The sequence below is a fragment of the Pleurodeles waltl genome, chromosome 3_1 (assembly GCF_031143425.1).
Source record: "Pleurodeles waltl isolate 20211129_DDA chromosome 3_1, aPleWal1.hap1.20221129, whole genome shotgun sequence".
Lineage (NCBI taxonomy): Eukaryota > Metazoa > Chordata > Amphibia > Caudata > Salamandridae > Pleurodeles > Pleurodeles waltl.
In genome coordinates this window covers 1,714,533,838-1,714,558,291 of record NC_090440.1, presented here as the reverse complement: position 1 = coordinate 1,714,558,291, position 24,454 = coordinate 1,714,533,838, and the positions used below count along the sequence as shown (strand labels likewise).

At 45.1% G+C, this 24,454-nt stretch overlaps 1 protein-coding gene across 1 annotated transcript in view; it reads right to left on the bottom strand.

Moving 5' to 3' along the window:
• The window catches only part of RAMP1 (receptor activity modifying protein 1), a 482,304-nt gene that overhangs the window by 268,364 nt on the left and 189,486 nt on the right, over positions 1-24,454 (bottom strand). The window contains exon 2 of the mRNA XM_069225613.1: positions 11,931-12,069. Coding sequence (XP_069081714.1) covers positions 11,931-12,069 — 139 coding nt within the window. The remainder of the gene's footprint in view (positions 1-11,930; positions 12,070-24,454) is intronic.

Sequence of the window (24,454 nt, the reverse complement as noted above, 5' to 3'; positions counted from 1 at the left end):
AGGTACAAGATTGTTCCTTGCTACCCCAGACGTAGATCCAGTGTAAAGGGTAATTATAGCTCTTCCATACTCTGATTGCTGCATGGCTTCGGTAGAAATCGAGCCTGTCTGCGTTGGACTTTAGACACCTACCAACCAATCAATGCTTTTTTGCACTCCATTTTAAAGCACTTGCTGCAAATTTGTGAGACGGAAACTGTGTTTTTCAGTTTAACCAGATGAAATGTTTTGCAGTTTGCCAGTAATCAATCGGATACTTAAAGCTCTAGGTCACTGGGCAGATTAAACTCTTGTCCTAGTTAACTCCTGCTTGACCAGAGGAACCTAAAGGACTCCTGAATTAATAAGGCAATTTCCAACCAACAAATGAATTTTATAAAATGATTGATTTACTGAAGGTTTCACACTGCAGATATATTTTTCCACTCCCTCCTGGGTACTTGTTTTAAAAAACATACAGATTTTTACATTTACATTTATGGGTTTGACAATTAATCATTTAATTAAATTTCAATTGTAGTTATTGGATACAAAGATTTGCTGGTTCATGCGGACACATTAGCACTTAAATCCCCTCTGCGACGGAGCACTGATGTTTGTGGCATTTTAAAGAGAGCAGTCTACAAACCAGGTAGACTGGGGAGTGGGCTTACTGCACGGAATTTGAAATCGTAATTGTACTTGGAAAAGACAGAGAAGCTGCCACTCACTCATAGACTCACATTGATTTTCAGCTCCCATGCCATTCATCTAATTTCTATTGCACTCATGCATCTAACCACTCATTAACTTACAAACTTAGGTCCACATTTACTAAACTTTTGTGCAGCATATCACTGGAATTTACAGTGCTGCGTTGTGTCAAAGGGAGAGAGCAGAAATGCAGTACTGGTAGCTACCTAGCAGCAACGCAGGCACCCTTGTACCATGATGCAATGGTGCCTCCATCTGCACAGCTTTGTAAATCCCAAAATGGATTTTGCATCAGGGGCCACGCCATAAAAGTGAAGCACCCCCAACTAGTAAATCTGGGGAAAATATAGTATCTTAATCAGTTACTTGTTTGCTCATTTATCCATTCTATCATTTACTCACTCTCTAACATCAAACTCTCTTGCGCACACATACCCTCTACAAAATGTTAATCGACTCACCCACTCATTCTCTCCTGAATGTACCACGTGCTTATCCCTCCAACCCACATCCCACACTTCTCCTTCCCTTCTTGCCATGCCGGACAGTCCCCCAAGACACCTGTATCTGCATGTAACCACTATTAACTTCAGAAAGAGAAGTATAATTACAAAATACTGCTGGCCAGTGGAAAAAGACTAGATGAGCATACACAGCCGGCATAGCCACCTGTCCTACTTATGGTTGGTCTGAGATTTTTGGGCAAAAATGTGAACGTTTTGCCTGTAATGCGTATTGCTTGTCATCTATCCCTCCTTAGAAGACACAGTCTCTGCTCTGGGACATTGGATAAAGAGGAGGTGTTGTCTACGTGTTAAATAAATTGGCAGTTTTGGAACGGACAGACCTGGCTTCTAATCACAGTTTTTTTCAAATGATAACGTTGTTTGATCCCGGACAAATCAATTAATTCTACGGCCTTAGTTAGTTTGTCACGTTTGGGAGCACTTTCAAACTGGCTAAACCCATTTATGTAGCAAGTCCGATCTGCAGAGTGCTCTGGGACAGAGGATTAAGAGAACATGGCCAAACCTGCAGGAAATCGATAAGAAGTATACTCTCTGGGACACTTGGGAACAAAGAGAAGACACAAAATGCGACCAAAGGCCACAACCTGTACCCGGAGCCTGCTGGGCGTGGCAAAAACTCATCTCTCTGGTGCAGGGGAATAAGAGGACATGGCCATGCCTGCAGGAACTCGCTCAGAGGTTTACCCTGGGGAACACTGGGGAACGAGGAGTGGACGCAGAATGGGCCAAAGGCCACCACCTGTATCTGGAGCCTCTGGGCATGGCGACACCCGCTGACAGTGAGCTTTGGGTGCAAAGGGCCTGAGACAGGGGCCTGGCCCTTAGCCACACCTGAAGGTCAGAGGGAGTGGAACTTGGCCAGATATTTAAAATGTTTGTTCATAAACTAACAAAACAATCCTTTAAATTTCGCATTTGTATGATCTTACTCATACCGCGTAATGGTCTTTCCTGTGGTTTACTGTTACCAGTGCCTGTTGTTCTCAGTGTACTTCACTTGCTCATTGGTAAAATGCTCGTCTTACATTGGGAGTTAGGTTTCCACTAAATATGTGAAGAAGATAAAAGCAAACATGAATAAAACTGAGCATACACGTTGTTTCTACCTTTGCTTTACCCTTTTGACTGTTGATGGTGGTGTGTTTTGAGCTTTTAATGACAATCAGCTGTGCGAAACACCGCAACCCGCCCGCAATGATCATTGAGGAAAAGCGTCACCCTTTCAGCGGAGCAGAGACCAGAGAGCCCGAAATAATCTCCCAAGCTGAAAACTCTCTTCAGAAGGCACTAATAGACTCGTCCTTCATCAAGGCGCTAAAATACCGCTCTATTTCCAAGGGCCGTGCCCCTGACCCGCTGTGTAATTAATCGTAAAACGACAGGCTCCTCCGAGCTCCTAACACTTGTTCATATCATCATGTCACGTGGGAGGCTGAATTGGAGAGGGATTGTGGGGGGTTTAAGCAGCCCCGAGCTCCATCAGGCCAAGTGACGACCGACGAGCACCAGTGATCAGATATTGGTTTCATTTCCAGCTAGGTGGGTTCCAGAGCTTCTATAGATTCCTCACTGGTTGCACACCCAGGGGCATATTTACAATCTTTTGACACAGGGCAGCGCTGCAAGCCTTCCTGCTGCACTGCCCTGCATCAAAAGAACAGGGCAGGAAGGCTACGGCGCATTCCTGTCCCTTTCCCCTGCGCTGGAGCACAATGGGCTGCCATTCGGCAACACAGGCACATTTGCACCATGGTGCAAGGGTGTCTGCATTGTAGGATCATTGTTTTTGTGCAGGAAGGAGCCCCTTCCTGCTCAAAAACAAATCTGAGAGGCGGTTTACTCTTTGTAAGAAAAAAACAAGAAAAAATACCTTTATTTCTCCTTGTTTTTTCCTTTTTCTATGTTTCTTCTCCCTTACGCCTCCATTGGGAAGGCATAGGCTTTTGACGCATTCCCAGGTTTACAAATCCTTGTAAATTTTGGAATGCGTCAAAATCCATGGGTGTTGCATGGGAACACCCACCCAACAAAGTGGCTTTGTAGATATGGGCCTGAAGCCTGCACTGTTGGTGCATCAAAAAAGTAATGCACAGGCAGCGCAAGCCACTTGTAAATTGGCTCCCAATCTCCTCAAAGCACATTTCAGTTAAGCCTTTCTCAGTCTTCCCTCCTGAAGATGTAGTGATACAGCATCTCACTTCCTGGCTTCATCTCCATGAAGAGACTTGTTTGATGCATAGGTGTGTTATAAGTGGCATTCCAATTGCTGTTACTTAGGCACTACAAGAGTACAGGCTGATATGCAATAGAGCAACATTCTTAACCAAAATCCAGGTATCTAAAAATTTATTTTCCATAGCCTAAACAGCAGCTAGCCTTTACCTGTTGTTTTGCATGCTGGTCTTCAGCAACCAGTGGCATAGTTGCTGGCGTTTGGGTCTAATACTTGGGAACTCCTTTCTTTGAGTCTTCTGAATCAAATTTAGCTTCCTCTGGTTTGGGATCTAAGTCCCATTCCAATTACTTTTTGTCATGCACACCTGGTGTCAAAATAATTGTATTTACCCTGTGTGCTTTGGCAAAGGGTGACCACTGAAAAGCCTACTGTGGCCTTCAACGAAGCTAGGAGACCTCTTAATCTTAGAGGCAATTCCTCGGTTACCCAAACTCAGAATTTCTGGCTTTCGGCCGGGGTCACTTCAGCTACTGCCCATGGCAAGTAATCATTCCACGGTCAGCAGGTGAAGACCAGAATTTCATAGGCAGAACTCCTATGGGTAGTGTCCTTAAAATCTTCAAAAATGTGACCGGCATCAACCAGGCATGGATACACTAAAGAGATGGACATGTCCAAATCACATCACATGCTAAGTCATTTATATTGATCAAGTGACTATCACTGAACACAGGCTATCATCTACATAATTCCTTAGGCCACAGAGTCCCTATAAAAGACAGCTATGTCCACACCCACCACGTGATTGAGTTTTAATTTGACTTTAGCTTTTTTTTTTAAAACAGTACCAAGGAATGTCTTGTAGCGCCGCACCTCCCTTAGGGTTCAACCTTAAAAATTGTCAGCACCCGAGATGTGCTATCCTTGGTGCTGAACCCTAATAGGATAAAATTAGTAAGTACTTCCAATGATAGGCTTTCTCTGATACGTAAAACAACCTGAAAGAGTCCACGAGGCATGGAACAAAACAAACATGAAACTAAAGTATATTTCTTGTTATTCTCTCCATTGGTTATGGCTATGTCTTGCAAATTCCACTGACTACGTCATTGTTTTCTATACTATAAATTACAAGGTAGGCTCGGCTGTAATTTCAATACGCTGGAGTAATTAGGAATTATTTTGGTAATTCTGCATTACACTTTGACACGAAAGTACAATTATGCAATTACTCCTGCTTACCTAATTATGAGTAATTTGTGAGAGGAAAATCATGCGCAAGTACACATTTAGCGAGTGTGAGTGTTTGCTGGCACTTGCTATTAGTGTTCTACTGTATTTAGCGCTATTTGTTAGAGCCAAATGCATTGTCACACTCATTTTGGGCACAAGGTATTTAGCGCTATTTCTTACCACCAAATGCATTGTCACATTCATTTTGGGTGCAAGGGTGCATCTTGCGCTAAGCAAATAGTGCTAAATGCTGAGAGTAAGCTGAGGGAAAATCCCAACCCAAGAGCACATTTAGCTCTATTTCTTAGCACAAAATGCATTCCTGCACCCGATTTGGATGAGAGGGAGCATTTAGTGCCTCTAATGCTGTGAAAATGTTGGAGGAAAAAACCTACCCCAAGAGCACATTTAGCTAGCGGGAGCAGCTCCTCCCACCCACTGTTTGTGTTCTGTTGCATTTAGCGATATTTCTTGGTGCAAAATGCATTCTCATTTACATTTTGGACTTAAGGAGGCATTTTTGCACTAAGAATAATGACAAATGCAGAATTACTCTTCTCACGTAATTAAGTGTACCTGGCACAATTCTCAGGCAATTCCACGTGAATACCCTACACTGAAGTTACGTGCACCCCTAATAAAACGTTTAGTTATTTTTTGAGTGATAAATCCTGATGGGGCAGTCATATTTGTTATGCATGTGTGTATAATAACTGTGTTAGTCTAGCCCTTGCTGAACCTTCCTACCTGGGCCCATGAGCTGCGCCCTGACAGCTTAACCGAGCTATTCAAGAGTGTCAATAAAGCTGTGAAGCTCAACTCTGTCTAAAATCAAGTATCCAGATCAGTAGGGAAAACAACAACAGCCATCATCTATATGATTAGGTTGTCCCTGCAACTTCTGGATCTAAGAAAAAGTCAGGCACCATAGAACTCTAATCAGGCTGCCGTTTATTCTCCCTCTGTTGGAAACACTTTACATTTTCTATGCTTGCAGTAGGGCCTATAACATCCTTACTATGCCGCTGCTCGTGATGACAGTGAACTATGGCTGTGAGCAAAGATATTTCCTACTTTACCTTCTCTCCATGCCAGCCCTGCTCTGTGGTCTTCCAGTGTTGTGCAGTGAAGTCCTTCTTTTAATCCAGGCATTTTAGTAGCTTTCATCATGGTTGATGAGTAAGCTGCAGGCATTGCTGTGCAGGCATTCACTGGTTTCCTTGTTCCATTACAATGCTTGCAGCAGAGGAAATATGGCTAGGAATCTAGCACCCTGGGGGCACTGGAGCAGATGGTACACAGATGTTCAGTGTGGTTGGGGCTATGATTCTAAAGTCTTACATTGCCATGGTGTAGGGACACTGTGGCAATTCACATAAAAATGTATAAGAAACACATGGAGAAATTCATAGAGGACACAGAACGTAGGGCCTCATTACGAGCATGGCGGTCCCAAGACCTCTATACTTGCTGTGGTGGTCCGACCGCTGCAATCTTGATGTTCTGTCGGCCAGATTACGATCCTGGCAGTTGGACCGCCAGGAGACCACCGCCAGGATCTCGGATCCCAACAGGCTGGCAGCGGTGCAAGTCGTGGTCAAGCACAGCAGTGCCGAAGTCAACTTGCCTTTCTGCCAGCCTTTTCATAGTGGGGTCACTGCCGTGAAAATGCTGGGGGATAGGCAGGAACGGGGTTCACTGAGAGCTGAAGTCAATGCTGCCGCACAGTCTGCACCAGCCAGTTTGGTGAGGAACCGATAATACGGCCGTGGGGAGGCCGTCGGCTTGGCGGCCAACTCCTCACCATCATATTGGCAGTCTGGAGGTTGGACTGTCAAAATCATAATGAGGCCCTAAGACTCCCATTCACAAAAAACAGCATCAAACCCTGAAAAAACATGCCTCCCCTTCTACAAGTGTGTAAGGAATAGGTTGGCTGAAGTATGTGTGTAACATGAAGGGTTTAAGGTTCCGTTTTCATAAGGTCTAGAGCCTAAATCGGGCAAATATTTGCAGAGAAAAGTAGCAATGCCGAGTGGCAAATTGACCCCAAGCTTAACAGATGCTCATTAGGGTGAGGGAAAAACCTGCAGGGGAGGCCTGGATTCCAGCTTTACAAGAAGGGGCACAGAGAAGAGTAGCAACTGAGGGCCTAATGGAGCATTCTGGTGCCAATTATGAAAACTGGCACACATTAGTCACTATAAACCGAGGACTGTGCATGGTTTATTTGAGTTGGATTTAGAACAGAAAACTACTATCATGGGAAAGGCTTCAGTCTTATTTGAGAAGACGCTCGGGGACTGGGTTTCGTGACTAGAAACCAAAATCAGCCCTTATAAAAAAAAAGATTCAAACTATCCCTACAATGCACAAGTGTGCAACTATTACACGGCCATGGGGGTATGGTTGGGTTGCAGCACTGCATCCTGCTCTGAAAGCCTGGATCCTACTGCGAAAATTAAAGAGGGCCAGAATGGCCAGTCCAGACCTGGTTGCGCCACTTAAGTACTAATCAATGATGTTCAGAATTTGCCATTCAAGTGTCTAAGACACGGTGACCTGGTGGCATGACTCTGCAAGGTAACTATCTGTGCCAGACGCCTTGCTAGCTTCAGCTATCCTGAGGTTCAAAAAAAACTTCACTTTCGGGGCCCACAGACAGTTCAGCCCCTTGCAGGGCACAGTCCATACAGGAGTGCAGCCGTGTAGGCCCATAGCAGGTTCTGAAAAAAAGACCTTAACTGCTTGCATGTGTTAGGGCTTTCCTAACTGATGTCTTCATTGATGTGTGGATTTAGACACAGCAGTGGCCACCATCTACTGAGGTCTCTGTCAGAAATAGGTTTGTTGCAGATGGATCAGAGTAACCAAGCCTAGACATGACCTGTGCAAGTCCCAGGGACCAGTAGGAAGGGCATATGCTGTTTTTGTGACTTATATATTGTCCCTTCGCAGCAAAAACCAACATAGACAATACACTCCAAAAGGTTTGAAACAGTTTGCCATGATTATGAAATATTGGGGTGCTGTTCATTGCAACCAATATATACGGTACTGAATGAATGCTTGCTGTGACTTTTGAACTTTCTCAGAATTTACCATATTGTCATAAACAGTTGACAGTTTTTACCATCAAAGCTAATCACAATATAATTTGGTTAATTAAATCCGTTAAAATTATGTTTAAAATAAACAGCAGAACGAATTATTAAAGTGCATTCGATAATATGATTTGGATAATATTTGAAAATGAAGGTTAGGATGGTCAGAAATAAATTGCCCGTGTTTGAATTTCCCTGGCTTGAACCTATGCCCATAGTGAGACCTCATGCTAGGCCTAGCGGGACAACGTGTCAGTCGTGGTCCTCATATTGTTCCTGGCAGATGGCACCCTGGTTGGCTTGTGCTTGAAGAGGACACATTGGGATGCATTGACTCCTATCCCCCCCCCCCAATCTGTGCAATGCTAATAGGGCTCTAAGTCGGGTGAGGGGGAGAAGGGATGCGTGCCATGGCTGCACGGATGCTCCTGGGATCCGAGAGTGCAAGCATCACGCCCCACTCACTGCATTCCAAGAGGCGAGTGGGCCCGGGATACAGAAATTTTCTAGGGCCGAAGAATGCCACAGGAAAGGGATGGTGAATCCTTTCATGAACGTCAATTCACCAAAATGCCAGGGGTAGTGAAAGTAACATCACATATCACTTAACCTTTTCTTTCATTCACACACGCGTGCATGCTTACACATACACACACACACTCACACATTCTCACACTCTCTCTTACTGAACCATACTCTCACCTGCAAGCGCGCACACAACATATATTAAAAAGCAATTTTTAATTACCTTAACTGCCAGGAAGGGTAATATCCCAGCCAATTGTAATCCATTCTTTATGACAGTAATAGTAAATAGTAAAACATTATTCACTATTACTGAAATAAAAAGTTGACAGACAACAAGGAAAATGGAGCCACAGGTGAAGCCCATAAGGACGAGCTGCCCTTGTATTCCTGAAACTAATTATTCCACCTCTGAGGCCAGGGGTCGCAAAGGCAGTACCAGGGGTCACAAGGGACAAGCCAGGGGTCGAAGCTGCAACCCCTGGCGACCCCCAGATGACGTCCATGAATCCTTCTCACCAAGAGGCAAGTGATCAGAGTCACAGCAACAACATGAAGTTTATACAAGCTCACTGGATGAGAAGCAAGACGGTCCTAAGAAACAGTTGCCTCGAGTCCGAGGAAACTCCTTAAGAGGGAGGAGTACTGGAAAAATGAGGGAAGGCCACACCCCGGGCCCCAAAATGATAAAATTAGAAACATACATAGCCACAATTCGAACTGAGAAATGCTATTTTAGCAAAATTTTTAAGAACAAGGATTAGCAAAGCCAAAAGGTCTCAGCTATGAGAGATATTGGCTTTGGCAAAGTTTTGCAGCCATGCTGCACAGCCCTGTGCTCCTGAATGGTTTTGGGAGAGGAGGACTGGGGTGGAGAAGACAGACAAGAGGGGATAGGGAGCACATGGACAATGGAGACGGGCGGAAACTGCTGGGGGAGAGCAGACGGACAAGGGACAGTGGGCGAAAGTGGCTGAGGATGGACAAAAGGCTAAAGGTGGGTGGTCTGGACAGGCTAGGATTAAGCACACAGACAACACAGGGTGGTTGGGCGGAGCTGAGGCCAAGCACTTGGACAATGGACGGTGAGTAGAATAGACTGTGGGTAACCACACAAGCAACAGAGAGTGACCGGGAGGGGAGGGGCCAAGCACATGAACAACGGAAGATGGGTAGAAGAGGCTGGTTCAAGCAGACAGACAATGGAGGATGGGGCAAGCACATGGACAAGCACACAGACAATGGAGAGTGAGCGGTAGACAGTGGAGGAAGCACAAGGACAATGGAGCGTTGGGGGGCTAGGGCATGTTCTGTCTTAAACGACACCCACAAAATAAATACTATTTCCCAGCCTCATATGTTGGAATTTCTTGGGATCCCTAAAAGAACAATTGTGGACAGGACATTCAGTGGGTTTAGACCTGCCGGTGCTTAGAACCGACTGTTCCAAAAAGCAGGTGCTGAGGTGGGTCCCTATCGACCTGCCCATTTTTGCCCCCACCCTCAGAGTGAAAAAAATATCTTCTCTGGGCAGCAGTACCACCCTGCGCTGCCTTTGATGTGACTTGAAAGAGACACGTTATAGTTCTTTCATAGCCTCATTTCCGAACTGAAGCATTTTCAATATCTTATACAACAAAGTCGTTGGTTATTTATCTTATGCAACTAACTACAGTTGACAAAGCCAATAGTCACGTCCTGTTGTAGGTGTAATGTTATTTTACTATACATCTGGATGCAATGACATAAAGAAGCAGCAAAATAGCAGTCGGGAGGCACACTATGCTAAGTACAGATTTTTAGTTTATGTGCTTTATGCCACACACTTAAATACATCGACCACGACCCTCTGAGAGACCCTCCAGTTTTTTCATCCCACTTAAAGCCCTGACTGTGCAGAAACAGTTGTCACATAACCTCGGGTTAAAGCAAAAGCCCCTACCATTTATTACAGGCTTAGGTGCCAAGAAACCCAAAACAACAATTATTCAGGAGGTATAGACCAGTTGGTACTGGGCCCAGAATGTGGAACACCCTTAACCCCACTTTGCAATCCCAGCCCAACGAGTACGATTCAAGAAACTCTTAAAAACAGAACTCATAGGTCAGAGGTCATGATCCACGAATACTGGACAAGGGCCAAGGCTCCATCCGATGCCTGTTCATCAGATTTTGCATTCCTGTTCTTCTAGCACTTTGAAGTGATCAAAGGGTTAAACATAGCACTTCACAAAATGCTTAAATAATTAACAATACGAATTGAAGCATGCACAACCCTTGCGGGAAGGAGTTATTGTAGTCTGTAGCTTGCAAAGTCTCAATGATAGAAAGAAATAACTTTCCTAATGTGTTTCTATCTACAGAGATGTGGCGGAAGGGTTGGGAGCCCGTGAAACATAGAACGGGTCTAACTTGGAGCAAAGGTGCCTCATGTTTCCAGCTAAACTGGCTCTGAAAAGAAACCTCATCTCTTTGGGGACACAACATCTGCTGCATCGCATTAGTCTGCAGCACGCAGTCTAACATCTATCACCCACTCCCAAGAAAAGAGATTAAGAGGAATTTATGAACCCTCAGTGTATTGTTATTGAGATATATTAACCGTCTTTTCCCCTTCTTTTTCCAGTATCGTGAAGGCAGTGGTAACACGATGCCACGGCTCAATTCAGAAGAATTTCAGGGAGTGAGAATTTTGGAGCGAAATTATTGGGGAAAAGGAAGAAACATATTTTTCTCGTTATATGTATCAATGGCTTATGTTCCTGTATTAAAATAAACTCGTGTCTTTCTCTTACCCTGTTTTTGTTTATCTTGTGGTTGTGCGGCTATTATCATGTAAATTATCATAAGATTCCGACTCTTTGAGGACAGCAGACACTGATCTCCATTTTGGAATCTGCAATGCATGCTGGGATGACTGGGGGATTGTGGCTTGTGCCACAAAACCTCTCTCTATTCCTCTAGCAGTAGCTTACCTATGTCTATGAAAAAGTAGATCTGCAAGATTCCTAATTTTTTAAAACATAAAAAGATTTATTTCAGCTGTCTCCGTCTAAAATCTCCCCCTCTTCAACGTAAGTCGATGGCGAAAATCAATTCACCTGATTTATAAAAATCTCCCTCTTACCAGGTTCAAAGTGTGGGAAAGTGTGATATTGGGTGGGGTGTAGGAGTCCATGGGAATCATAATTTGATATTCCAACCCAAACACATTCCAGTCACTTGTATCAATCACAACCCGACATTTTTCACATTATAAATATATCCTAATACTTCAGCTTTCAAGAGAAAAACGAATGTTGATTTGTCCTCAGCACTGTTAGAATACTAAATAGCCACATGAACAGAATGCACCAAATCTTGCCCTCTGTAGAATTTTTGATAGTGTTTACAGAACAGAGAAGTCTGAAACACAGACTAGCGAGATAGAAAACATAATTTTCTCTTCACCGCTTCCATTTTTAAGAGACCCACTTTTTTATGATGCCTGATATGCGACTGATAAGACCACAAACAGCTGTTTAAAAGTTCTGTTGGCCTTTCATAAGGAAAACTCTAATGGGAACGTTCTGGGTTTTCCAACATGCCACCATCCCTGTGATGAAATGAGGTCTCCGTTTCTAAAGTAGGGCAAGGAAAAATCTGAAAGGAATGGAAACATGTACTTACCCCATCGCCTCATCCCAGTCACACCACAGTCTCTGCCCAAGGCTTTCCATGTCGAATGTGAACTTGGCAAGGCAGAATTCCTCAAGGAGCTGGGCATAGATGTCATTGTCGCAGGCAGCCACGATGATGAAGTGATGAGCTGCAAAAGTGAGAGTGAGACAGAGTGCATGTGAGTCCCATAACACCTTATGCTCCAAACTCTAAAGTCTCATATATTAGATTCTCACTTTCCATTCTGGTCCATGGAGGACCCTGAGGATGGATGTTGCATGTATGTGCTATGAGACGCCTAATCCCAATTGGCTCTGTAATAGAAGAGGGGCTTGAGACTCACTTTTTCACATCCGAAGGATAGAGTGGAGTAAGAGGACAATCCTAGGACTAAGCAAGCTAGAGTGGAATGAGGCAAAGGGGTTTAGGGCTGACTAGTAAAGAGAAGCAGTTAGAAGGGAGTGAGAAGCGGAGGCAAAGGGCGTGCTATAGCATGAAAAGGAGCTACAACAGAAAGAAGAGAGGAACTTCGGACTCATCATACTATTAGCAGAGGTTTCAGGAGAATGATGTTAGTAAACTGAGACGCTCCTCTAAAAAACAAGGGTTAGAAGGCCAGTTTCCCCTAGAACGTATGTGAATAGTGTGGAAAGGAACATGGAAATCGACATAAAATAGTTATGATCTTTAACTTATATGTCCCCAAGTGGTGTCTTTCAAGAGTCTCACCATGTCTGAGATTAAAATCCCTGAAACCAAGCATAGGGCTTAAAAAGGGTAGCAAGACCCACAATGAAGAGATTGCTTGATTGACTCCCATCTTCGCCTCAGGGTATGAACTGTCTCTCAGTGAAAACAGGAGAGTTCATTTAGATAACCACTTCCAGCCTCAAATCTCCATCCATGTTCCTACCGGGCCACACTAGCCCACCCACAATAGCCTTATGAACAGTTAAAAAAGGCAAGAATCCATCAATATGTCATACTGATGCCTCAACACCATCAGATCCCATTCATTAGAGCCACACCTCCACCAAATCAAGCATCCTGGAACAAGAAAAAGCAAGCACAGCAGCATCAAAAATGTACTTTTAAAGAAAAATAAAATGTGAATCACCCAACTAGAATCAGCCTTAGCCCTGGCCACAGCATGGGGCATGGTCTAACCATCAAAGATGGCAGATACCCGTTAGAAAAGCTCCTGTGAAGGGGGGCCCGTAATCCACTTTTATCCAGCCAACACATGGGGCAATTCCAGCTAAAAACTGGGTCTTCCAGGAGCTGTCTCGGAGGTGGCAGAAACCCAGAACGGCAACTGGCTTTGATTGAACGGGCAAGCGGCTGTGATCGATCTTCATCAGAGTGAGGCAGTCCTCGTGGATCCTCCCCTTCTGGTGGGCTGTAACTGCCTGACTAACATGCGACGATTGCTGCATGCTGAACTGCCAGGGCGAGGGCAGGTGGCAACGCGGCCCCAGCCCAGACCCTGTGGCCCTGGAGGGCCGCCATTTGCTCAGGGCCGGCACTTGGGATAGTCCAGTAACGTGTCGGAAGTCATTGTCGAAGAACACCCGCCATGCTTCCTGCGTGGGACCCGGGCTCCCTATAGACTCTGCCAGAGGAACTGTCCTGCATCAGATGACATCTACCACCTGTAGGGCAGCCACTAGAGAGGCGTAGCCTGCACCCGGTGGCTGTGGAGCCCAGGGACCCCCGTGACTACAAGAGCTGTGTGGGCTCAGGGAGATGTGCCCATTCCTTGAGGGACCCAATCCCCTCCCCAAGGAACTGCAGTAGGACCGACCACCTGCATGGGCCCTTATTAAAGATACAGCCGGCGTGCGATGGGCACACATATGGCCCTCAGCAACATCTCTCAGCCTGCCGCAGCATGGCCTAAACTTCTGGGAGACTAGCAGCGATCCCGCATCAGCCTATTCTGGGCATTCCTGGGAGTTGGCAGCAGGTGCTTTTCTTTACATTCAACCTTACTGCATGGCTGCACAACATGTGGGTTGCGACCGCCTAGAGGACCACGAGGACCACAGAGGGTCAGTCTGAGATCTCTGGAACCACCACCAGGATTTCAGTTGGCGAGTGGTTGGCACGCAGGAAGAGCCCCATCAACAACGTGGGGCCTGGCTGTCGAGAGGCTGCTGCACTCTCCAGGAAGTGGACTGTAGTGATCCCACATTGGTTTGCTAAGGGGACAGACATCGGAGATGCTTCAAACTCCAGCTAGTCTCGCTCATTCCATGGTGCTCTGCACTTGCTCCTCCTGCCCCCATTCATCAAAGAGGTGCGACCACCTGCACCACTGCCGCTGGGTGCCTGACCTTGTGGCTTGTAGAAATCTGTACCCTGCATCACGGAGGGGAGACCAGGAGTGGGTGCTCGAGGGACACCCCCCATCAGCGTCACACTGCTTAGACTTATTGGCTGTGAGCCATTGCCGAGCTGCTGGCGACGGCGAGTGGTAGGGCCCCACTGGACTACCAGTCTGGCTATATCTTTTGGGATACATTGCAACCCCTGCATCATGCAATACATATCCGGCACACCCGAGCCAGAACTGTAATGACTGTGATGGTACCTCCCTATCGGACAACGTCAGGCCCTGGATCCTGGAGGTGACCCTCCCCTTCTTCAGGATTTTCCAGCTACTGGCTCCATCAAGGAGTGCTGGACATGCAAGACCTCCACAACTCCGTCCCAGGCCAGCCTAGGTTCGCTCCTTAAAGGGCAGAGCAGCTGCTGTGGTGCAGTAAACACGGAAAGCCCGCAGCTGCGCTTCGCACAGGCACAATGGGAGGCAAAAATCGACAAGGGCCCACTTGCCCCCGCTTTAGCATCTCAACAGCACCTCTTGAGCTCAAAGAAAACTTCTCCCTGAAACACTTCCCATCTCACTCTATCAGACGGTGGCTGATCCTATCGGTAGTATGTGCTTGTCTTAAAGATTAGTCCATACATGTGTAAGTATGCATGATCAGCATAGTAAAACTGCAAATGACTCTTTTAATCAGTTATGGGCCACATAAATGCTGACAGGGCTTTCCCTTTCTTTTCTACCCAAGTTCCTCCCTTAGAGGATACAACATACTGATAAGCTGCTCTCACATAAATTGCTGCACTTGCTTAAGATGCAAATGATTTGTCTTGTATAGTTGTTTTGCAGATAATCTGGCCAAATAAACACGAAAATGAATAAATAATATCTACCGTTTAATAGATGTATATGTTTGGACACAACCACAAGAATAGTTCTACATGACAGAGCAACTACTTACACGAGTTGCAGATTTATGAGTTATATAAAAAAAACATTTTGTTAGCTGGATGTGTTTGGTGTGCCTATCTATGAAGTTATTCCAACAAATTAAAGTTCCTTAACCTGTATGACACATGTGAGACTGATCCACAGGTCAAGATGGAGAATTTAAGCAGCAACAATGGAAACCCAGTCCCAAAAGCAAGCTTTGAACCATGAGCTGTAACATTCAGGTCATATACCATAAGTCAGAATTCATGTCCTAATTGAGAACCAATTTCGGTAGGTAAAGAGCTGCACTGTGTTTTGCCCCTTGTGCAATGCAGCACAATAAATGTGGTTGCTTTCTGGTGTTGCATGAAAAATTACCAAATCGTCCCTTCAGTCTTTTGATATCTGATAAATGACAATGACTTTGTGGCCTAACAAGGCTGGGGTCTGTCTGGGTTGATTGTGTTCCCATTGGTCTTTTGAACTTGACTGTCCATATTCGAGTAAGTGCAAGTTCGATTTTCATATGGCTAGTTCCTGTAATAAGTGGCATAGTGGGCACAGAGCAATACATTACAATGCAGCCCGAAGGATTGCCAGGGGTTTAAACCATTACACGCATTCCACTCATCAACTTTGTTTTCAAGAATTATATCAAGAATGCCCACAATATGTGGAGGATGTGTACCATCAGGTCAGTATCAATCTACTGTATTCAACAGCCACAACTATTCTGAGAATTCTCACACTGCACTAGGAATGGACACAAACATGCAAGGGACCCATGAGACATAGGATAATGCATGACAAGCATGCAGATAGTATGTCACTTATGCATCTCTTATGCCATGGATAGACACAATTATGTTAAGAATGCATACAACATGTCAAGTGTGGCACCTCATGCCAGGAAGAGCTCTAATGATGCCACAGATAGTCACAGTATGTCAAGCATGGATGTCACTATGCTACGACCAGCATTGAGGTACAGATCAGCACATTTATGTCAAGAATGTCCATAATATATCACCAATGAGCACCATTACACCAGGGTCATTATTGCAGCAGGAGTATGCTAAATTATGCCCAGAATGTTCATAAAATGGCATGTATGGACACGACTATGCCAGGGCCAGCTTTGGGTCTAAATCCACAATTATGTCAAGAATGTCCATAGTGTATCAAGAATAGGTACAATTAGGCCTACCCTCTGAAATCCACAATTATGTCAAGAATGCCCATAGTGTATCAAGAATAGGTACAATTAGGCCTAACCTCTGTTATGCCATGGATAGTCTCAGTTACACCACGAATCCCTCCAATATGGCAAGCATGGACATTATTATGCAAAAGCCACCATTGTGCTAGAATAACCTCCATTATTCTCAGGAATGGACACAATATGCCAAAGATGAGCACCATCATGTCAGTCCATCCACTGTGCCTCAATAGAAAGAGTTATATCAAAATTACCAGAAAGCTGTAAAGCATAGGTACAATTAAGCAAGGATATCTTTGATTATGCTAAGAATATCCACATTTTGGTACAGTTGGCACCATTATACGGGGAACACCATTATATCATAAATAGTCTTAACTATGTTTGGAATTCCAAAATATGTCAAATGTATTCACCACTATGCAGTGACTCCTATTATGTTAGACAAAGTTTTGATTGTCTCAAAAATGGCAAGAATGTGCAACAATAGATTTCACTTAGTGATGGCCTACTTTACACCCTGGCTAGCCATTGTTATGGCAAGTAACACTCGAAGTATGCTATGGGTCAGCTTCGTAAAGTCAGGAACACCATTAAATCTACACATAGGTGGTCATTATGACCTTGGCGGTCATGCCCCGCCACGCCTACGGTTGCGGTCAGACCGCCGACAGCGCGGCGGTGCAGGACCCCAAATTATGACCGCGGTAGTGAACTGGCTGCATCTGGCGGTGCTGTGGTAGCCGCGGCAGAGCAAGCTCCACAAGACCGCCGACCGCCAGTATGGCTGCTGGCGGCTTCCCCGCCAAAAGTGTCGGAGAGCAGCCAGCAGCCATAATATGGCGATCTTCAGACTGCCAACACTGGCAGTCATATGGTGGCGGTGACTTCGGCGGTCTACGGAATAGACTGCCGAAGTCATTATGAGGGCCATATTCTTTTATGCCGGAAATGCCCACACTATATCAATAATAGGTATCAATATGCTAGAGTCACCATTATGCGGTGGAGAGTCACAATTTTATCAAGAAATGCTTACACTGGTGTCACGGAGAACATGGCGGGCTACGGAGGTCACGTAGCGCGCTAGGGCGCTTTCCGGTTCCGGTTCCTGGGGGCGTGGCAGGTCGCGGCGGCCGAGCGGGCAGCTGAGAGCATACGGATGTGCACGCCGCAGCTATTGAGACCTGAGGCAATCTGGAGGACAGCCGGGGCTGTCTGGTGGCACCGGGCCGTGCTGGAGCTGCGCCGGACCCGTAAAAGTGTGGCGCGAATTCCCCTCCGGGGGAATAGCGGCAGCGGTAGCCGCAGCAGCAGAACGGGCGGAGCCGCTCCCGAAAAGTGGCGGCCGGGTGAGCAACCCAAAGAGAATCCAGAGAAGGACGCCAGGAAGAAGACGGTGAGGCAGCGTGGGGTGGGGGGCGTTTTTCCTGCCCCCCGTTCCCCTTAACAAGTGTGGAGGGGACGGCTCAGTTGCCCCAGGACAACTCGGCTGTGACTACAGAGGAAAAGGGGGACAAGGGAGGATCAGCAAAAAAAAAAATCCTGAGACCTAAACTGGGGGAAGGAGGCAGGAGCACGGGGAGGAAAGCGGGGGAGAGCAAGCTGAAGGTTAGAGACAAATTGACCCCCTCTCTAAGGTCTTTTTTTAAAGTGAGACCTGAGGTAGTTACACTTACCCTTGGGCAGCCTAGGGTTGCAATGGAGGTTACCACCAGGCAGGTGGAAAGCGGTACGGATGAGGGCAGAGAGGGGTCGAGGTCCCCCCCGCCACGGCCAGGAGAAGATCTGACGGCCCCAGTGCTAGTTCAGTCCCCAAACGATAACCCAGCAGAGGTTCAGGACTCTGCATCTAAGTCGGTAGTGCTGGTGCCTCCTGAGGCTGCCTCGGTGATCCCCCCCTTACTGAGTTCCTCGTTGGAGGCGTTAATCTTGTCCATTTCTGAGGATGTAAAAAAGGGCTTTGCGAATTCAGAAGTAAATCAAGGGGAGATAAGAGAGGTTTGTGCTAATTTAGAAAAGAAAATTGATGGCGTAATGGTAAGAACGCAGGCCTTGGAAGAAGCGATGGGGGGTGTGAAGGAGGAGCTGATTCAGCATAAGGGTGAGATCGATACATTGAAGAGGAGTGAACAGACTCTAAAAAACAGGGTGGAGCAGATGGAAAACTATTCCAGAAGAAATAATCTAAAACTGCTGAAAGTGCCGGAAGGCACGGAAGGGAGCAATCTTAAAGCCTTCGTAGTGTCATTAATTAAATCAGCGGTGGATCTAGAGGAGACCGAGGATGAAATTGGGAAGGATATTCAGAGAATTCATCGAGACCCCTTTAAGCCACGAACAAACAGTAGTAGACCTCGGAAAATTTTGATAAACTTTCTGTCGTACCAGATGAAGGAAAAGATTTTATCCAGAGCATTGAAACTGAAGTCCTTAAGAGCGAAGGATATTGTGTTTGAGATTAGATCGGACCTATCCAGGGAGACTATGGATAGGCAGTGGGAACTGGGAAAACGGTTGGAGATTTTCAAATCTTTGGGGGTCTCTGCCCAGCTGAAATTTCCAGCCTTCCTTAGGGTCATGTATAACAACAAAATGTATAATATTAGAGATATTAGTGAAGCGGATGAGTTATTGGTGGCGGTAAAAAATGGGCAGGCTACTGAGTAAGGCTGCGTGCAATGGGTAATGGTGAAATTCTCCCAGGAACCGGGGTGGCGCTCTAATATTTGGATCACTATGGTCCTTAGTTGGGGGGGGTTCTCCACGGGTGGGGGTGAAGGGGGTGGGGAGGGGGAGAGAGGTTTAGGGTGGGGCAGGGGGAGTTGGAAGAAAGTAAAAAGTAGTGCCTCGTTCAGCCCAACTATTGGTTATTCAAGATTAATAGATGGCTAGTGGGGAGGGAAGCTAGAGGGTGCAGAATATACCACTACAAATTCTTTCATGGAATGTTAATGGCTTAAGGGTGCGAGGAAGGAGGGAACGAATATTACAGTATCTGCAGGATTCTACGGCACAAATTTTAGTCTTGCAGGAAACGCACCTCACAAAGGTGGAGTGTGCTAACATAATACAAAAACTAAGATGGGTACGAACATTTACATGTACAGAACACAACTATCATAATAAAGGGGTGGCTATTTTAGTTAAACATGCACAGTTGGGGGGTGTGGGAATCCTGGAGTCTAGATCAGACTCAGCAGGGCGATGGGTGATAGCTAAAATACAATTTGGGGGTCGTAATCTGGTTTTAGCAGGCTACTATGGGCCCAACTGCGACGATATAGAACCCTTAAAACAGCTTTTTTCTCAGCTTTTGGAATTCTCGGACCCGGTCATTGTGATGGGCGACTTTAATGTGGTATTAGACAACGAGTTGGATAGGCAGAACTGTAAATCACGAGGTACACCTAAGTCACAACAGTTTTTAAGGAGAATGATGAAGGAATTTGGTTTGGGTGATATTTGGAGGCAAAGGGCAGGGAAGAGCAGGGATTTTTCTTTTTTTAATAAGAAATACAGACATGCGTCGCAAATTGATTATTTTCTATTAGATATGCTTTTGAGAGAGGAGGTGAAGAATATTGTGTATCTGCCCTCGCATTTATCAGATCATTCTGCGGTGGTGTTAAATATGTGCTTTCGTCAGATAAGTTGTAGTGCCCGGTGGACGGTTGATCGGACATTATTATTAGATCAAGAGGTGTTGTTAAAGTTGCGCAAGGAAGCCGAATTCTTTTTTAGTGTAAATTTGGGCTCTGCCCCTTTATCTGTAGTATGGGACACGTTTAAAGCAGTCATTCGTGGGGAGTTAAGGAGTTGTGCCTTTCAGAAACATAAACGTCAGAAAAAAGAGATTTCTGTGTTGGAGCAGGAAATGCGAAAATATAAAACCAAAATAATTGAAGCAGGTGAGACAGAGGCTTTGAGGTCCAGCTGGGATGGGTTGAGAAGTCAGCTGGAAAATATACTACAGGGAAGAATTCAAAGTAAATGGGAAGCAAGTAAACTGGCCCATTTTGAATACGGGGAAAATGCGGGGAAGTTATTAGCCTGGAAAGGTAAAGCTGACCGGGTTAGGAACTACATTAAGGAGGTTGAAGTGGAGGATACAGGTGAAAAAAGATCAGATGAGGCGGTAATAGAATCGGCTTTTCGAAACTTTTTTTCACAATTGTATTCGGAAAGGTTAGTGGTGGATGAAGGTATGGTAACGGATTGGATAGGGGCTGATAGACTTTTAGGTTTATCATTGCAGGAGAAGGAAGCATTGAATGCCCCAATAACGGCTGAGGAAATTAGGAGAACTCTGACTAGTAGTAAGTCTGGAACGGCGCCTGGCCCGGATGGTATCCCAGTGGAAGTTTATAAGGTATTAGGAGATTCAATTATCCCAGTATTGACAGAATTGTTTGGAGGGATCCTGGAGTTTGGCAATGATATTCCTCTTTCATGGAATGAAGCAGTGATCTCCTTAATTTTGAAACCGGATAAAAACCCAGCGAAGTGTGCCTCATATAGGCCGATATCATTGCTGAACAGTGATTATAAACTGCTAGCTAAGCTTCTAGCGGATAGGCTGACTAGGATAGCGAATAATCTAGTCCACCCCGACCAGAAAGGCTTTTCTAAAGGCAGATATTTGCATGAATTAACCTTGGAACTGATCGGGGCAATAGATATGGCCACAACGTTTGGTTCGCCTTTGGCAGTTATTATGTTAGACGCAATGAAGGCTTTCGACCAAGTTAATTGGAATTTTTTGAAATCGGTTTTGAGGCGGGCCAATTTAGGCTCCAAGTTTTGTGGTGTAATTGACCGGATTTATACATCCCCTTCTGCGAAGATTCTGGTGAACGGTAAACTTACGGGCCCTATTACTATTTCAAGAGGTACGAGGCAGGGCTTCTCCCTGTCACCGGTATTGTTCAATCTATATATTGAGCCATTTGCTAGAAAAATCAGACAAAACCCTCTTATCGCACCCTTCTGCTGTAATGGTTGGGAGAAGAAAATTTCCTTATATGCAGACGACGTACTAATATATACAAATAACCTGTCCCTGGCCTTTAACACAGTCAAAGATTTGGCTGATCAATTTGGCAGGATATCAGGGTACCGGATTAATGTGGGGAAAACAGATATTATGCAGTGGAATATGGAAGGAGGGTCGATAACAAATAAGCAGGAAATACGGTACTTGGGCATTTTAGTGACTCAAAATTTGAAGGACTTAGCAGAGAGGAATGCTCGAAAGTTATTAATGGAATGCAAAATTATGCTACAAAAATGGGCATTTCTCCCCTTGACGATTCTTGGGAGGATAAATCTAATTAAGATGGAACTTTGTGTTTTTAGCTATACCCTTGGCAATGCACAAGGGGCATCTAAATAAAATGCAACAAGCGATAAGTAGTTTCATTTGGAATTCAAAGGGGCCGAGGATATCATGGAAAAAGCTACGCAGAAGGAGGGAAAAAGGTGGACTGACTCTCCCTGATTTGACATATTATGCGTGGGCTTTTTTGTTTAAAAACTTAAGGATGCTGTTTATATCTCCAGACGGCTCAGCAGTAGGCGGAATGTACAAGGCTATGGTTTTGTCAGAAAAAGGGGGCTTACAGTCTTTTCTATTTAAATTTGGTGACCCTAAATTCTTCAAAAAAATTAAACTAAAAGTGCTGCACGGAATGGCAAGGAGCTGGTACCAGCTGAGGAGGCGGTTAGGTGCACATTATTACAGCTACCAGGCCCCTATCTGGGATTCCCCGGGTACCCCAGAATGTTGCCAGGATATTCTCGCATTACCACTTAAAAGGGCAGGTGTGGAAAGGTGGGGGGAGATTGCGCGAGATGGCACCTTACTTTCTTGGGAGGAACTGGTAAGAATAACGGACGGTTCTCTGTCCAGGTTAAAATATTTACAGATAAGACAGTGGGTAAAAGAAACTAAGGGGGGATTAGGAGTGGTAAATGGCCTGGAGGACTCTTTTTTAGATCTGGCGGTCTCGGCTTCGGGGAAGAGGGTGGCGGTTTGGTATTGGGAAATATTAGAAACCCTGGATGAGAACTTTGACCTACCAAGCAAGCTATGGGGCAAGGCGATGTTAGGCGACAAGATTGGGTTATGGTGGAGGAAGTCGTGCATGACATTGTATGAAGTAGTGAAACCGGCGCCATTAAGGAAAAATCATCTTTATACTCTACATAGAGCATACATATCTCCGGCAAAATTGTCTAAATTTAAGAAGGGGGAGGTGATCAAGTGTCCGAAATGTGGTGGGCTGGGAGCAACGGATGTACACATGTTTTGGGACTGCCCCTCTGTTCGGTTGTTCTGGGAGGAGGTTTTTAGGGTAGTATCATCGATGTTAGGTTGGAAAATTAATGTATCACTCCCATTAATTATATTCGGGCAGCTCCAGGACGAGGGGATATGGAAAAGGGTGAACAAAACTAATCGTTCATTTTTGTTCTATGTAATTGTGCTGGGATGAAATGAAATCTGCAAAAAATGGTTGAAGGAGCACTCGCCGAGCTATACAGACTGGTTGAACGCGGCTCGCCGTGCGGCAAATATGGACTTAAATACGCAGGGCTCAAAAAAAAAAAGCGTAGAAATATGGTCACCATTATTAAATTGGCAGGGAATTGACTAAATTTGCCCCCCTGCTAAAGTTTACTGCGGGGTACTTATGTGAAAATGTCCTAATGAGCTTCTCTCTGCTTTAGTACAATGATTAAGCACTGTCTGACGCCTCGGCGGGTCTGTTCAGGCGGACCAGGAGCTACAAAGGTGCACCCCCTGACTTGAGTCTCTCTTCGTAGACAAGAGGGCGAAAAGGTTATAGAAACGAAGAGGGGTCTCAGTAAGCGGGGCTGAATGAGGACAAAAAAAAAGAAAGAAAAAAAAAAAAGAAATGCTTACACTATATCAAGGTTGGGCACCACTAGGGAACGGCCAAGGGATGCAAGTAGTGGTCTCACTTTTGCTAAGACTACTCACTGTAGGTCAGGCATAGTCACCAATAGGCCAGGGCCACCATTTTGCCAGGAGTAGTCTCACTAGGTGGAAATGCCCATGCAAGCTCAAAGAGGGGCAGCAATACCCCAGGACAATCTCTTTGTAGTTTAAGCACCTAAATTTTTGAATAAAGGAGGGTGTTCTAGATCATCAAAGGGACACAACTGTAGAGTTCCACGTTGAGAGCAGACTAACATGCTCACTACTATTCACTTGGCACTCAACCTAGGGAGACTCCTCATTCCTAGCTCAGAAGAGAGAGACATAACAATTGTCTGATACCGATGTACCATCCTTCCTCTACTCCCAATTTTTTTGGGAAGAAAAGAAACATACATGCTTATGTATATGCATGTGATGTCGAATAGTCCATCCTGAAACCCGAACCCTAGCAAGTTTTAAGTATCATTATTTGTAGCTGTTTGCACTCCTATGTGATTGCTGGTGCCTACCGAACTTCAATCCAATTAATATAACCTCAGAAGGTTAGTGTATAATATAATGATAACATTATAGGTCTTATGCTAAAGAACTGAAATAACTCTTCTGGGTCAGTATGGATATATGCACCCTAAATGCAATATATATCACAACTCAAAACTATTTTAGATGTAGAACCCAAGTAGTCCAAACACTAGCCCATACAACAGCTAAGACCACCATCAGGCCTCATCCAGCCTCATCCAGTATCCCCATTAACGCAGTGCAGAAAGTTCCAACCTGGTGGGAGGGGGGTGTAGGTGAACCTATTTTTTTGTCTTCGTTGATGACCTCCAATGTTGCTAGATACTTTAAGCTCTTTGCCCACTTCTTGTAACGTGATCTTCCTTTTTGTGTCCAGGGCAGACATCAGCAAATTTGCATGCACTTTTAAATTTCAAAGATGACAGTAGAAAACCATTGGGACAAACAACCTGCACAATACAGCTAGTAAACATTGAAAAAGATGCATATTGTAGAAAAGTGTCCTTTGACATGGTCACTTCTCCACTTTTTGCCTGGTTTCTGGTGTGATTTTGACTTTTAGT